General features: G+C 26.9%; 2 protein-coding genes across 2 annotated transcripts; one reads left to right on the forward strand and one right to left on the reverse strand.

Moving 5' to 3' along the window:
• Window positions 1-752: 752 nt before the first annotated feature.
• Window positions 753-5,213, reverse strand: LOC114132139 (uncharacterized protein ZK637.2-like). Its single transcript, XM_050206384.1, has 5 exons — window positions 4,934-5,213; window positions 3,587-3,683; window positions 2,874-3,014; window positions 1,913-1,996; window positions 753-1,040 (listed from the first exon to the last, which is right to left on the reverse strand). The coding sequence occupies exons 2-5, from the start codon at window positions 3,668-3,670 to the stop codon at window positions 933-935; spliced, it is 417 nt and encodes a 138-aa protein (XP_050062341.1). The 5' UTR covers window positions 3,671-3,683; window positions 4,934-5,213; the 3' UTR covers window positions 753-932.
• Window positions 5,214-7,978: 2,765 nt separating this feature from the next.
• LOC114132153 (farnesyl pyrophosphate synthase-like) lies at window positions 7,979-12,965 on the forward strand. The gene is made up of 8 exons (XM_050206148.1): window positions 7,979-8,615; window positions 8,752-8,920; window positions 9,007-9,147; window positions 11,565-11,768; window positions 12,011-12,175; window positions 12,265-12,342; window positions 12,405-12,539; window positions 12,628-12,965. Exons 1-8 carry the CDS (start codon window positions 8,515-8,517, stop codon window positions 12,826-12,828), a joined length of 1,194 nt encoding a protein of 397 aa, XP_050062105.1. The 5' UTR covers window positions 7,979-8,514; the 3' UTR covers window positions 12,829-12,965.
• The last annotated feature ends 4,037 nt before the right edge of the window (window positions 12,966-17,002 follow it).

Below are 17,002 nucleotides of genomic sequence, written 5' to 3' on the forward strand. Positions count from 1 at the left end.
GTCTTGATTTGGTAAATAAAAATATATATTTTATGTTCTATTGTTATTTGTTACTTTCAACAACTTAAATTACTACATACATTTACTATACATTTTTGTAAGATTAAAAAACTGAATGTTCTGGAATAGTTGCACAAAATACAATCTTGATGAATTATTTATTAAAATCTAAAAATAATAACTAAATCAATAAAAATAGAAATTAAACTTTATGTCTTTATCCCACCTATGTTAAGTTATGTATGGTCGTGTAATCGTTCTGTACCACGGTTATCTGTAATAACCTATATGTAGATAACCGTGTTCTGTACATTGGCTATTAATGGTTGATTATATAGGGAAAACAATTAAGTGTGATATGTTCGTTACCAACAAAGGCTGGTCGTTTCTAAACATGAATTAAATATGGTTATAGAAATGCTTACACCACATTGACTCCAAATATTAAAACATTTTTAAACCCTTTAATGGGCATAAGAAAAAAATAATATTTTAAATCGTGTAGTAAATAGCTAAATAAAGACCATTTAGTTTAGCTTATGAAAAAAAATGATACTTAAAATATGTTGTTACTATTGTTATTTTTCATTTATTTAGTAACTAATAAATTAGAAATGCATGATAATTTCTATCTTTGAAGTAAAATGATATTATTTTCCAAATTAACTCTAATAATCGTAATAACTATATTGAAAACAGAGAATCATCTGATTATAAAATATTAATTATTCATTTTTAATCCATTTATTATTACACTTTATTAACATACATAATATGTCAAATTATAAGAGCACAATTAATTGAAATTTGTGAATAACTTTAAGTTACATTAAGCCAATATGATAGACTGATACACATTAAAATTAAAAAAAATATGATTGATGCTGTACATATATTTCCTTGAATGTGTAATCTTTAAAATGCAATTGATCTTATTGTAAGTTATCAACAATTTTATTGGCCAATTCTGGTAATATTTTAATGTAGTTGATAAAGCATCGTGATGCACATCCATCTGCTTCTTTTGTATATTTATTCATCTAAAAACAATAAATACATGGTCAATAAGATAATTTATAGTTTATACATACATTTTATCAAATAGATACCTACCTAATATATTTTTAATACTTAATATAAATATTTAAAAAGTTTAAAAATTATTATTTAACTTATTATTATTATTATATTGTAAATTAACTGATTGCATCGACATATTATACATATTCATTATAAAGTAATTTTGTACATAGGCTAGTCAACTCAGAGTATGTGGTAGTAGGAGAAAAAGAAATTATTATCAAAAATAAAATATGAAACATAATATGTACATGACCTACATACTGTATAAAGTATAATATATCCATACAGATTAGGTTATAGTATCTAGTAATAACTAATATCTAAACTCTTTTATCTTTGTCCTTTAAAACCAAGATTTTTCCTTTTTTTAAGCATTGTCCCCTTTATACAATGTCCCAATTAAGCAGATTGTACTGTATAATATATCAACAATAAGATAATCTGTCAGAACTGAAATATCATCTAATATAATAACACAATGTGTTTATAAATGTATCTATAAGAAGTGATAAAACTTGGTAAAGTTAATATATTAATAAGTAATTACATATGAAATTGTAAAACATTGATAAATTAAAATAAATGAGAACTATTTATAATTGAGCATTAAGAGACATTCTGTATTTTCAAAACAAACACAAATTAAAATCAAGTTAATAATAATACTAAATTCCGTAAGAAAAATTATGTAGATATAACAATAAGAAAAGTTTAATAAAATGAGTTAATGCAGTGTAATGATAAATACATTATAAAATAATATATGTAAATTATAAACATGAAAATATAAAATGTATTTAATGATTCAAACTACATCAATCAAACAAACCTCATTTTTACTCCAATTTTTGTCACTGGGTATTTCGGCCACAACAGCTTCATCACAATCTTGTACACAACGTTGTATTCTATTCTAAAACAAAAATAAGCACAATAAATATATTTTTTTAAATCTACTGCTAACTACTATGAAGATGTAATTATGAAATGTTGTTCAATTTAAAAATTTAAGTATACAATATTAATAGAATAGAATAAAATAGAAAATAATAGAATAGAATCAAATTAAGTTTTTGCTTTCATCAATTAAAATCATAAAATAGTGGTATTATTCAATAATACTTAATACTCATATAAGAAAAATATATTAGACATAAAAAATAAACAAAATTTGTTTAATAAAATTTGATTTAAACTCTGGGTTGGAATGTATTATACAATACAATATAAAACTACTTAGTTTCATACGTACATTATTCAAACATTTGTTTTATTATACCTGCAAGAGCATAATAATAACAGCCACAAATATAATTTATAAATTATATTAACTATTGACAAGTGATGACCATAATACAAAATATACTTTAAATAGGTACTTAGATTTATGTAAATTGTATTTTATATATTTGTGGTGATAACTTAATTCACCAAGATAGATTTGAATCATTGTATTAATTTATTAATTTAAGTAATGTTTTAAGTTTGTGTGTAGCTGAAAGGTATTGTTTTTATTTATTAATCTAATAAATTATGTTTATTTAAGACACCAATTCAATATTAAGTAATTATTTCATAAAAAAAAAAAAAACTAAAAAGTTATAAACAAAGTTAATGAATGTTAATTAAAATTATATAGTACTTAATGAATTATGGGTAACTAAAATAAAGAAAAATGTATATGTTTTTATTGTTGTATAATTTAATATGTTTTAGTAATTTTATACACGTATATTACCAATCCTGCTCAAATTAATAATTGCATTTAAATTACGAAAAGAGATCCATACCTGCCACTTGTTAAATTCATTATGAAAATAGTTCTGAGCAGCTATTGCTTCTTTTGAGCAATTTTCCTTACATACTTCCAATGATTTCATGTTATTTGAAGAGTCTCTACAACATTCAATAGCACATTTATGCATCTTAATCTGTGGAAATAAATTAAATAATTATCATTGTAACCATGCACACATTCAAACAATGTTAGATTATAATATTAAAATATAAATCAAAGTATTATAAAAAACTAATTAAACAAAAAAACATTCCATTTCCAATAAAATTTTTTTTCAATATCATTAATAAAAATAAAAAACAGAATAATAGAATAAAATGATAATATTAAACAACTGATTAATACAATAAATATTATTGCAAAAGATCAAAATTGTAGTATGTGGTCATACTAGTGATAGTATTTGCTAACATTACTATTAAATGTGTGAAAGAATTGAGTAAAATAATCATATTAGATTATATACATCTGTATCTACATAGATGAAAAGAATACTTCTAAGGTTAAGCAGTTATAGTTCAACACTTCAACAGTCAAAATTTAAAATGATAAATGATTTGTCAAAAACTGATACTTTAAGTCATTTGTATACTAGTGTTTAGAATGTAAAAAAGAACTCTCATATTTATGAAATTAGTTTAAAATACATTAATTAATATAGTTTTTCAAAAAAAAAAAAAGAAGAATAAAACAAAAATGATTTACTAGCAAAGTCCTCAAACATTTTCTATCTATATCATTTAAAACATCTTGTACTGCAGTCTCCATGCGACGTAGTTCTTCTTCCATTTTGGCAATGATTCTGAAAAATTAATACTAATTATAATAATACTACCAATACCTATGTTGTGCATGTTTTCATATTTTTAATGTATACGGTTATTTGTATTTTATTTAATTAGGAACAATTTGCATTTTAAAACTGTTAATAATAACTAGTTATTCTTTATTTTTATTAATTTATAAATATCTAACTTTAAAATTATATTTCATAAAGGTAATTCTAAATATCAGTGATTGCTATTAATTAGTCAACTATTCAACTATTCTTATATAATATATAAGTGACATATGGAACTTGTATTATGTATCTAAATTATTATATTTTATAATTTAAGCCATGGTATTAGTATCTACCAGTTTAAACAATCATGTTAAAATACCAACGTTTTGCATTATTAAAGTTTTGAGGTGGATAGTTCCACCGTACGCTGATAGTATTGAAATAATAAAATAATAAAAAAGGAAATATACTATTTGAATTATTTTAATATAAGTTTCTAATAATCAAGTAAATTCATTTAACACGATATTTTTTTTTTATACAGCAAGTAATTTGTTTCATAGGTACTCTACATAATAATATATATATATATATATATCTTATAGTATAACTAAACATATTGTAAATCCTTATTATAGTGGTGATTTAAAATTTGGTTAATGATGGAAATTATATTATATTATATGTTTTGAATATATTTATATGTATAATACCTATCTATTGTTTTATACTTATAAATATAAATCTTAAAGGACTTATTTCAAGTGGTCTGCAGTATCAGTAAATTGTTTATGTTTATATATTTTAAGGCATGTACGATAGGTAGTAGATTATAATATTGTTAAAATACAGTGTACTCTCGATTATCCGCGGAATAAGGTGGCAAAGCTAACGGATAAGCGAATTCCGGGAATAATGATTTTTTTCATGATACGTATAAACAATAATTACCAAAAAGCATTACTAGGGTTAAACAATAAACAAGAGTATTTTACGTCGTTATCAAGTAATCGGCTATCAAAAGCCAATTAAACCGATAACGATGTATAAATGTATGATGCAAGGATACATAATTTTTTCTTTGTATACATAATATTATAATATGTATGTAGATATGATTCCGCGGAAGACAACGGATAATCCGCAACGCAGATAATTAAATTGAGAGTACACTGTATAATATTATAATCATTTTGCGGTTTTACAAACACGCGTACACATAAAAATAATAAATTCGGTAGTATGAAATTATTGATTTTGTAACTTACACAGACGGTTAAACAAATCAAACTCGGAAAAAAACCTCTACGGCACAGGAAAAAAATAATATAATAATTAATATTGTTGAATAACGTTCGGCGCGCAGAACTCAACGCGGCGTACGAACCGGCAAACAATCAATAATGTTGTGGGAGGCGGTGGGACGCAGAAGACTACGCGCACGGGCGCGTGCGCAACAGTTGGGTGTTCGACTTGGGTATTACCGAATAATCGGCGCTCAACATCGTCCGCGTCTACCCAGTCGCGACAACGGCAACCTTCGACGCGTACGCGCACGCGGGCGGTATGCGTATATACGGCGCCGCCAAGGAGCGACTCCCGGAATTTTAAATTTTATATTTTATATAATTTTATTAAAATTATTATTACATACATACGTGCCAGCCGATCGAATCTTTTGTGCGTCCCGCCAAAATGTGATTGGTTTCAGGCACAGAGTACCTACTATAGAGGGCCTCTAAAAAAAAAAAAAAAAAAAAAACGGTCTGTTCCAATTGAATAATGATAATAAAATAATAATATAATTGATTTAATTGAATAATATTGGCAATTTTTTTTCGACGTTTGTTGCAAAAATTTTAATTTTTCGTTTTTTAAATACATCTTTTGGAAGAGTTGTCGAATGCCACGTTGTATATAATATATATATATATATCATATGCACGACGTGGTGTGTCCTCGACAGTGATCTCACTGGCAGCGATTAATGTAGCTTCAGATTAATATTGTTCTAAATACAATTAATAAAGATAGGTCACTGGTAAAGACATTAAAAATATAGGAAAGGAACTATCCTTTCCTTTTTAATTTCTTTAAGGAGAGTTAACTTTTGTGACGAAAACTTAATATTTATTTGATAAAAATTTAATATATCTACAATTAATAATAAATAATAATAATCATTTATTTAACTCAACTTAGGTATGATACATAAATACAAATTAATTTAAACAATAATAATAATATAAAACTGAACTTTTTAACTGTTTAAGTTTGTGATGCAAGAGTCGGGAGACTTCAGATATTAGTAATACAAGTAAAATTTCTTTTTAACATACCTATTTTTTAAATGTTTAAAAAGAAAAAAAAGTTAAAATGATTACAACAGTATAGTACAAATACAAAAATTAATAGAAACAGAATAATACTTAAATAATAATAGTAATTCTTATTTAACTTTTATTATTTAAGAATAATTAAATTTTTTAAATTAATATTGCCATCTTACTTTCATAAAGTTTGCCAGAATCAAAATATGAATATGTAAATGATTCATTTATTTGAGAAAGACTTCTTATTACTTCTACATTTTGTATAGGAAACTAAAAATAATAATATATATTATAATATTACACAATACATATAGTAGGATAATATTTATTTATTTATTTTAAATTAAGTCAAAATTTCTACACAGGAATTTAATTTTCAATATAAATTAAAATATTATTACCGAAACATTTTTATTTTTAATATCACATTTGCTAATATCACTGCTAATATTTGATGAAGTAGATAGTTCGCCTAATGGAAACACGTCTAATTCTTCATCGCTTGTTGACTTAAAACAAATAAAGAAAATAAATGACAATTTAAAAATGGAAGGTATTTAAATAATTAAAATCGTATCATTATTACAATAATTAACAATGTACATTAATTAATACTAGAATAATTATTTACCTTAACAAGAGTTCTATCAAAAAGTAAAATATAATTTTTTTGGTTTTTTGAGGTACTGGTACAATTTTAGTTTTAGTTTCAGTAAACAATTATTTCGCATAAAAAATGTTATTATTATAATTATTAATTAAGTTAGTTAAAATATATATATATATATATATATATATGTATTAATTATTAATATAATATTGTAAGCTTATAATTTTTATTCAACTAACAACAATTGATGGATAGACGTGTTATAATAATTTTCCGTTTTATTTCATTACAAAACATGATTCCTCAGAATGTGATGAAGAAATCACGCTATATTTAGTCACATTTTTATGTTTAGATAGTTTTCTACTAAAAAATTATCCTAATTTATACGGATATTATTATTGTATTTTTACGAAATATGTCAAAATCGCGAAAATTTACAAGTAATTTTGTAGTTGAAAATTCATAAAATTTTTTGTATTTATAATCAAGGTTAAAAAATTCAATATTAAGTTATCCATAAGTTTTCCTTTAAATAGCTATAGAGAAAACTCGAATCGCCATTATAGGAAAAAATGTGACGAAATCGCTTAACGATAACGATTTATCCTCAAACGATTTTCAATATTTGTTATTATTCAAACACTATAAGTCATATCTACTTGAAATTTTTATCAGTTTTTGAGAATGGCATTTTTTTTTACATGGTTTAATTTTTAAATATTTCACTTATGATGCTACTGGTATTTATAATCATTTTAAATATTCGTTTTTATTAAGTTTTTTTTTTATATTTAAATATTTAAATATTTAAAAAAAAAATCTATATTTGTTATGTACATTCTCAAAATATTAATTTTAGTACCTATTCAAAATTAATTGAGAGAGATAAACGTTTTTTTTTCGATATACTAACTAGTAAAGAAAAAGTGTAGATTTTGGTAATCAGCCAGGTTATTGCTACATAATTCATAAAATTATGAATAATTACGTTTTTTTCTTAAGACCAAATTCTCCTCAATCGAATATATGTGTTTTTAAGAACATAGGACTTCTAGACAAAAAGATATAGGTAATTTTTTTGAAAAAATATTTTTCAATTTAATTATTATCATTTTAAATTTTATTTTGGATATAGCCATATAGGTATAATATATAATCAATGATTACCTACGTATTGTCATAATTCATAAGAATAAAAAACTATTCATAATTATTTACATTTATTACTCGTAAATTAATAGGCTTGCGTTGATATTAAATATTTATATGACGTATACGTATATAATTCAAAAGTATTTTTTTTAAACTATTTTATCTCTTGGTTTAGAAATCATATATTCTTGAAAACACTTATGTTGTCTGTAACTGTAACAAACAATAATATGAATACAATACTATACGTATAAAACTTTATTGTTTTTTCAATAAATTTTCCGGTATATAATGTGTTTACGTCTCTGTATTATTTTATACCCATAATAATATTATATAGTCACGACGAGTTGTAACACAACAGTTGAAGATGAGCGCTGCTTGACGGTGGTCCTGCGTCCTCGCGCATACGTATCCTCCCTCTCCCCACCACGAAATCCGAAGGCACCGCGAGTCGTCAGATGCTCAGATAATGATATTATAATATATCTGCAGTAAAGTATACCACACTGCAACCAGTTCTACCTCGGCCGTCTGGCGTCTGCATTCCTGCGACCGGTTGAACGTGGTATAATCATTAATCAGTCGTAGCTGGGCCGTCACTCGTTTCCTGCCGTACTGCGAGGCGTACGATATAAGCGATACGATCATCTGCTCCGTGTCGTATCGATTTTCGACATAAAATCGTGCAATCGTTCGTATTGAATAACTTTTCACGTAGGGCGTAGGTGTACACCTTGCAGGTAAAAATATGAACAAAATACTTGGCACGTTCACGAGAGTCCTGCAGAACCGGCGGACAGCGTTTTTGCTTTTCCGCACGACTACTGTAAACCGGGAAAATCACTTTCGGTAAGTCCGGAAGCCACCTCGGTGTATTATTATCATTATGATATAGTACATCATAATTATTCGCAATATACCATAATATATATGTTACTGCGCCGTTACAACATATTTTTTAAAAACGATTCGTCTCATTTTTCAGGTCTATGAGCGCGGTTCGCACGCCTCCGGTGACTCCGGTTTTAATGGGTACAGCGATCAGCAAGGAAGAGCTTGGGAATTTTATGGCAGCATTCCCAGGCATTGTCAAGGATCTGACGGACAACGGCGTTAAGTTGGACGCGCCCGACGTCACTAAATGGTTCGAAAACGTATGTGTGACGATGATTTTGTTTTTTAGCTACATATTATTTATTATAATATATACCTACCTACTACGTTGTATTTCATTATATAGGTGTTGCAATACAACGTACCCGGTGGTAAGAATAATCGAGCATTGACGTTGGTACAGTCATTCAAGACGCTATCCTCGCCGTCCGTTCTGACCGATGAAAATCTTAAATTATCCTATATACTAGGATGGTGTGTTGAAATCGTAAGTCGTTTTGATTTGTAACAGGAAGAGATTAGTACTACGAGTAGGTATATTACTATACTGTATTTATTACTATTAGTGCTACCTATAAACTGTCGAATTATTATCTTTTAAATTCATCTCTTTGTTGAAGCTGCTTAAATTAGATATAATTCATGAATGTTAGCTATAAATTAAAAAAAAATTTTAAACGTAGAGTTCTGAACTCACTAAGCGAATAATATGACAATTAAATAATTTAGTTAAGTTAAGATGTGTGTGGGTGACATTTTGTTTTTTAAGATGTAGAAAAATAACTTTTTATTTCTACAACACCTTTCTATTGTTTAAGCTTGTATAATTAAAACTTCATTATGCAATTTCTAAAATTTATGTTTCTGTATTAAATTGTAATGTTACATAATAATTAAAATACAAACGATCAAATTTATAAAAGAGTTGATAGAACGGAATAATAGTAAAAATTTAATTTAAAACACTATAATTTTACTTGACATATTTTTTCAGGAATAGTAAGTATTTTCGAGTATCTTTTATTATGATTATATTTTTATTGAAAAGAATTATTTTATTTTATTGTTCTTAAAAAATATATATTTGATTATAATAATTAAATAACAATTAGGTACAAGTGTTGTTATTCAAGAGTGGTTTAAAAATAAATATACCTATATATTTTTTTTTTCATAAAGGTTAAATTTATAAAACAATACAAATATTATTTACTATAGATGGCTAAACGAATTTTTATTATAGGTAGTTATGGTTTTATGAACTATATTCTTTACATTTAATATATTTTACTGTTTTTACCTAAATTATTTAACACAACTTTATTGTAAAACAATGTAAATTTGTTCATAATATAAATATAAGTGTTGTCTTGAAATTTATTTATTTATTTTGTAAAATTTTTATATAAAAATTCATATCATTAAATGTAAAATTAAACACGAATGATATTTTTTAATAATTATAACAAAAATAAATAAATATTCATCGTTTAAATAAAACATTTTGTCAACATTTGAACTTTAAATGCTTATTAAAAAAATCACTAGTTATTTTTAGTATTTTTATACAGATTAATAAAATAAAACTTACATACGAGTTTCTATTAAATTTCCAAAAATGTTGACCACCAAATAATTGTTACGTAAATTTTAAATATCTATAAATAGTATTCAGTCAAAATCTTTTGAAAATGTTATTATGAATAGAAAATGATAGTACAAATATTTGATGAAAATTACAAGTATCAATGGTTGTTTGTTTTTCATTATTAAATCATATGACTTCGTCGGTTTCTCAAAATTTGGATAACAATTTATTTTCAAATTTAGTTAAATTTTATTTAAATATAATAATATTAGGTATACATTTTTTTTTAATTGTGTTAGTAAAATTTAGTTCATATAATACCAATACGACTGAGTAAATATTTTGTACTACAAAATATAATTAGTCAATTGCATGGCTATTATTCATGTACATTGAAATGTATACGTCTATTATTCACTTAATGCAGCGGTTACCAAACTTTTTCTCATCGCTGCACATTATTATTAGTTATTAAAAGTCACGGCACACTCTGGATAAAATATATTATCTACTTATTGAATAATACCTACGTATAGTATGATGTCGGATATTATTATCATTATTAGATAAATTATATTATTATCTCTCGATAGCTGTAATTGTACCTATATATGTATATACATATATATAATCATTTATATTTTTTTTATAAAAAAGTTCACGGTACACCCTTTGTGAAACACTGATCTAATGCAACAGTTATTTAATTAAAATATAATATAACCTAAATTAATAATCAGGGCCGTATTTACGCCTAGGCCCGTGAGGCCCGGGCCTAGGGCGACAATTTTTTTGGGGCGGCAAATTTTGTAAGAAATAAAAAAAAATTATATGAATATTTTATGCATTTATGTAACTGCGTAAATTAATATTATATAATATTTGATATATAAGTATTTAAAAAACATAAAAGTAAATCCATGAATTTGACACATTGGTTAATTCTGTGGCCTGCGTCTTAATAAACTATCGTGTTTATCGAAATCGTAATGTAAAATCACAGATTTTTATATGGAAGACAGAAATATATATTAGTATATTAGTATAAGATTAAACATTTACACTGCTATTTAGAATTTAGAATTATTTGTTTTGTTTATAATGATTATTGACCTAATTTATTTAAAATTGAAATACATTTATTGGAAATAATAACATCATTTTTTTTTTCTTGGGATAGGGGCGGCATATTTAAAATGGCCTAGGGCGGCACTTGTTCTAAATCCGGCCCTGTTAATAATTTGATATGTGCAATGTAACGTTTATGAAAAATCAATAAATTCATTAATAGATAAATATGTTCATTTTTATTTTAGCTGCAAGCCTATCAATTAGTGTTGGATGATGTGATGGATAATGCTATTACTAGACGAGGACATCTGTGTTGGTTTCGACAAAAAGATATTGGTCTAATAGCAGTGAACGATGCTCTTCTCCTTGAACAGGCCATTTACCAATTACTTAAAAAACACTTCAAGGATAAGCCTTATTATACGCACATTCTGGAACTGTTCTATGACGTATGTAATAATTATAAACGGTCTTGTATTAATATTTTATGTCGTTAAATTTACACAATTTAAGAGCCCTGGGTAAAACCTATACTTGCACGGTTCATTTGTATTATAAGCTCAAAATTAAAAATTAATTTTTTCTGTAATATGTAAATTGCGTTCTCAGATTTAATTAAAATATAATAGGAGTTCGGGGCCCTATAGTCTTGTTTTGAATCGGCTCTGATGTAAGTCAATAATAATTATAGGTTAAAATGAAATCTGCGATGGGCCAGTGTCTCGATATGTTAATTGCGAAAAGCTTCAAGCATAAAAAACTTGAAAAGTACACTATGGACAGTTATACAGCTATTGTGAAATATAAGACTGCGTATTATTCGTTTTATCTTCCTGTGTGTCTCGCCATGCACATGGTAAGTGTTAAACACGATACAGTAAAGTTGTGATTTAGTTTAAAATATATAATAATTATTATACTTATAATGAATAATTATCATTACAGACAAACACCAATGACCAAGATATTTTTAGACAATCAAAGGCCATATTGCTTGAAATCGGTCAATTATTTCAAGTTCAAGTATATATATTGTTAATTTAAATCAATTGCAATAAGTTAAGTAAACCATTTTTATTTTTTAGGATGACTTTTTAGACTGTTATGGAGATCCAGAGGTCACAGGAAAAATTGGCACGGACATAGAAGATGGAAAATGTACTTGGTTGGCTGTAGTAGCTTTACAAAAAATCAATTCTGAACAAAAGAAAATTATGGAGGTAACATATTATTATATGTAACTAATTATTAAATATTTATATTGTTTGAACGTTTAACTAGGTAATTACTAATTTATTTTTATTTTAGGATAATTACGGTATTGACAATCCAGCCAATGTTGCAGTCATCAAAGATTTGTATGAACAGTTGAAATTACCAAATGCGTTTCAACTTTACGAAGAAGATATTTATAAATTAATAAATACTCGTATTCAAAATTTGTCGCAAGGTTTGCTACAAGACATGTTTTTTAAATTCTTGGAAAAGATTTATAAGAGAACCTTCTAATTTAAAATCTTTATCAATTTCATTAATCCACATTTTTACGATTTACATTACCTATATTATATAAATAATAATAATATTTTTTAGATTTAGTCAATTAATTTTATACAATTTTAAAAAATCAATATGCTCTAAACATATACAATGTGACCATGAGTGAATCATTACAATGTTTTATCATTACTTAATGCATAATTTTTCTCTACTATTTATAAATAATATTATAAGTTTAATATTTATAATATAAGTTTTATACATAAAATAATTTACAATTTTTTAAATAATAGTACCTAATAAATAAATCAATTTTGTCGAAAACTGATTTTGTGTAAAAATTCTCATTTTTTCGTCATTTTTATTACAATTTTTTATTAACCTTTTTAAGTTCAAATATTGTCAAGAATTTGTTAAAATCATGAATACTTGCAAGTTATTTTGTGGTTTACAATGTATAACATTTTTTGTATAAGTATCTAAATCTAAGAATTGAAAATTAATACAAGGTTTTCCATAAGTTTGACTTACAGTAATTAAAAAAGAAATTGAGGGTTGGTCAATTAAAAAATTTTATTTTAAGTATAAATGTTTACGAAATCAAAAATTCACACGTTAAATAACCATATACTGTCAAATAATTTTAGATTTTTTTTTTAGTTAAAAATTATTAGTCACAAAAACTCGAAACGCACACTGGTTTGTTTGAATTGACATTTTCTGTACACGATTAAACATAAACCACTTTTTTCACCACCCACTGGAAAATATATCCTATATATATACTATATAGGCTAACCAGGCCGTTCAGAATTGTTTTTCGTATACAATCATCGTACCTATCATTGTATTCAAATTTAACACATTCATTACAGTAACCAACTGTGCAGCAGAGCGGTACCCACTTGACCACGATTTTTTTTTACTTACTAATTTTTTTATGCATATTTTTTATTTTTCGTGCGTGTTTAAGATTTTTTAGCGTACATTTGGTTGGTTTTTAATGCACATCGCATTACCGTATACGCATACCGCGCTCTAGAGATGGATATTTTTGAACTGCACTGGTAAGAGATACAAAAGTAATACAAAATACATGATCTGATGTACAAGAGTTTAAGCGTTGTGAATGGTTTTATTCTACAAATATTGTCGTAATACACCAGGGGCCTAGTCGGCGGGCGCTCGTCGCCGCCGCCGTATCGTTCCTTCAATGCGCGGTGTTGCAGATTTGCAACAATCTTTTTTTCGTTTATTCTGGCTATAATATTTAGTTTTTTCATATTTAGTACTCTCTAGTGGTTAAAAAAACGTTTTTTTTTTTATCTATAACAATATCTCACAGATATCTGTATATAACATAATATTATAGATTTACTATAGATAACTATATAACATATAGTTAGTAATTTAGTATAGATATCTGTGCAATATATGAGTGTATTGATTTTATCGATTTATCGTGGTTTCAAGACGTTATCGTTGGTAATGTTGTTGCAATTTCATCGATTCCGTAACCTGCGTTATTGCCGCCGTGCGACCACACGCAATTACCGATCACAGACAATCATGACGATTAAGCGAGCGAGACCAGGCTCATAAATACGAGTGCAGAGCACAAAATCATCTCTGTGTTCTACACACAGCTATTCTGTAGCAAGACCTACCCGGTTTTTTTCTTTTCGATCGCCGCGTTTAAAACGTGTAACTTGAATTAATATCGTACGATACATACTACATAGCTAGAAAATTGCTATGCAATTGCTCTACCGGGACAGTCTCCAAGTGCCTTAGATTTTTTTTTACTAAATCCAAAATCTAAACCTGATTTGACGTTTTTAATGTAAATATAATTTTATAATAGTTTTATTATTGTATTGAATGACAATTAAAAAATATTGTTTATTAATCATTTTGTATTTGATATTTCAATGTAAATGTTGCATCAGACACTTCCATAAAATTAGTAGAATTTCTACAACACGAACTTAATCTACAATTAATGAGTAATGACCGATATACTTCAACAAAAAATCAGGAACAACGAGAGATGCTCTATTTTCTCGTTATCTCGACACAATCGAATCAAGAACGTATACGTCATATCGTATTTTAGTTACCATAAACCGATTATATCCACTGTACGTATTGCATCATCAACACAAAATATAAAGGCTATCGAAGCACCTAGGTATATTATGTACAGATTACAGAAATGAATTAAAAAGAGTATTCATATCTAAACAGTATTTTATGTTATTCTATAATAAATATGTATCTTTCCCTCTCTTTATATTATATCTTCTCATTTTGATTACTAAACAATTCACTGCAAACACAAATAACAAAAACGAAACCTTTACGACAGTAACTGTAGATTGTACGTTAATAGTTTGATATCGCCACGACTGATGTCGCGGAAGTTTCACTTCTATAACCCGTGCCTGCACAGGATTTTTTTTTTTTTTTTTACTTAGCTCGCGCCACGATCATGGCGCGATCTGACGCATGATATTTTTATACGACCACAATATAACCTAACCTAACCGAACCAAAGAGTTTCTCCGATCGCTGAAGGTTTTGTACCAGGAGCCTAGCAAAAAACAACGAGCGCCGTCGTCATTATCGCCTTGTCGTGTATAGTGCCGCCGCTATAGTTTTCTTACTTGGCTCGCGCCAGTATCGTGGCGCTATCTGGCGCTGGATTGTATTTTTGTAGCCGCTAGGACCACGGATATCTGTGACCAAACCGATGAAAAGTTACTTCGATCGCTGGAGGCCGTGTACTAGGAGCCTAGCCGAAAGAACGACCGCCGCCGTCATTAACCAGTGGCGTGCGCGTCACCGCGGAGCACCGAGCTCTCTGGACAGCGGCACTGTAATCCGGCGCATAGGCTCCTGTTATCATTTGGAAACAACTCTGACGTAGTCGCACGACTTAATGACGAAACCTTTCGAAACCTTTCCGACTTTGATGATGTAATCAGTAATTACTACTTAACAATCTCACATTATACGTTACACCCGAGTTTGTCGTACGACCACGTTCCGCCAGCATTTTTTTTTTTATAATTATTAATATCATAATGTACGATTATTACGAAACCTTTGTATTGTTTATAGAGAAAACCTTAATTTCTTGTTCATTCAAGGTAAACTTTTTACACTTGATAGATATTTTATTACTCGTGCAGAACTTGAAGCAAGCCTGTAGGAATAGGCGTAACTTGGGCAATTTTTATGGGGGGCAAACTTTGTTTTATGTCGATATATCGTAAACTTAAGAGACTAAATACCTAATACCTAAACAATACATAATATTAAGGGGGCAAATGCCCCCTCTCCCCCCTCAGTTTACGCCCATGCCTGTAGGTACCCTATTTGTGTAGTATAATATGCAAAATATGAAATCTCACAGAGCCGATGAGTGTATAACAAGGGAGTAACGTTATTTTAGTAAAATAATTTAAAAAAAATAAATACTTATACAAGGTCACGTGAATAATATTTTAAATCAATGACGATGAACTGTTCTCACATATTGTAGTTAGTGGTCAATAAATCATTTTCAATGATACAACGTTATACAAGGTATAGCGTGTTTTATTGGATATTTCAATATTTGGATATAAGAGTGACAAGTAAAATGTTACTTCTTATTATTAAAATAATTCAAATTTTTTTATTGTTAATCTTATATTTTAGATGCTGCAGAAAAGTTAATATTTTTTGTAATTTTTATTAGAATTTAATAAAGTTATTTCTAGAATAAAATAAAAAAAAAATTGTAAAAATATGTATATTTTTCTTGCACAATATTGTAAAAATGCAACAAACTGAAAATTAATTTTCTACAAATAAACTATAAGTCCGATGTATTTTTAACTATTTTTCCCAAATTTAACTATAAAAATTAGTCATAATTAGGGTTACGATGTTTATGATATAAATTTTTTTAGGTTGTCCAATAGCTTCCATTGTTATACAGAAATGTGTTTCATGATATCTATATTCAAAATATCAAAATTTTATTTTACATATAATTGCATATTTTACCGTTTTTTATTTATAAGTGCATAATTTGTGTTTTCTCTGTTTCTAAGCGTATACATGACGGTTTTCGATGCAAAATGCTGAAAAATAACGTAATTTTATGGTATTACGAGCAAGGCCACAACTGAAA

Source organism: Aphis gossypii, chromosome X, assembly GCF_020184175.1.
Source record: "Aphis gossypii isolate Hap1 chromosome X, ASM2018417v2, whole genome shotgun sequence".
Lineage (NCBI taxonomy): Eukaryota > Metazoa > Arthropoda > Insecta > Hemiptera > Aphididae > Aphis > Aphis gossypii.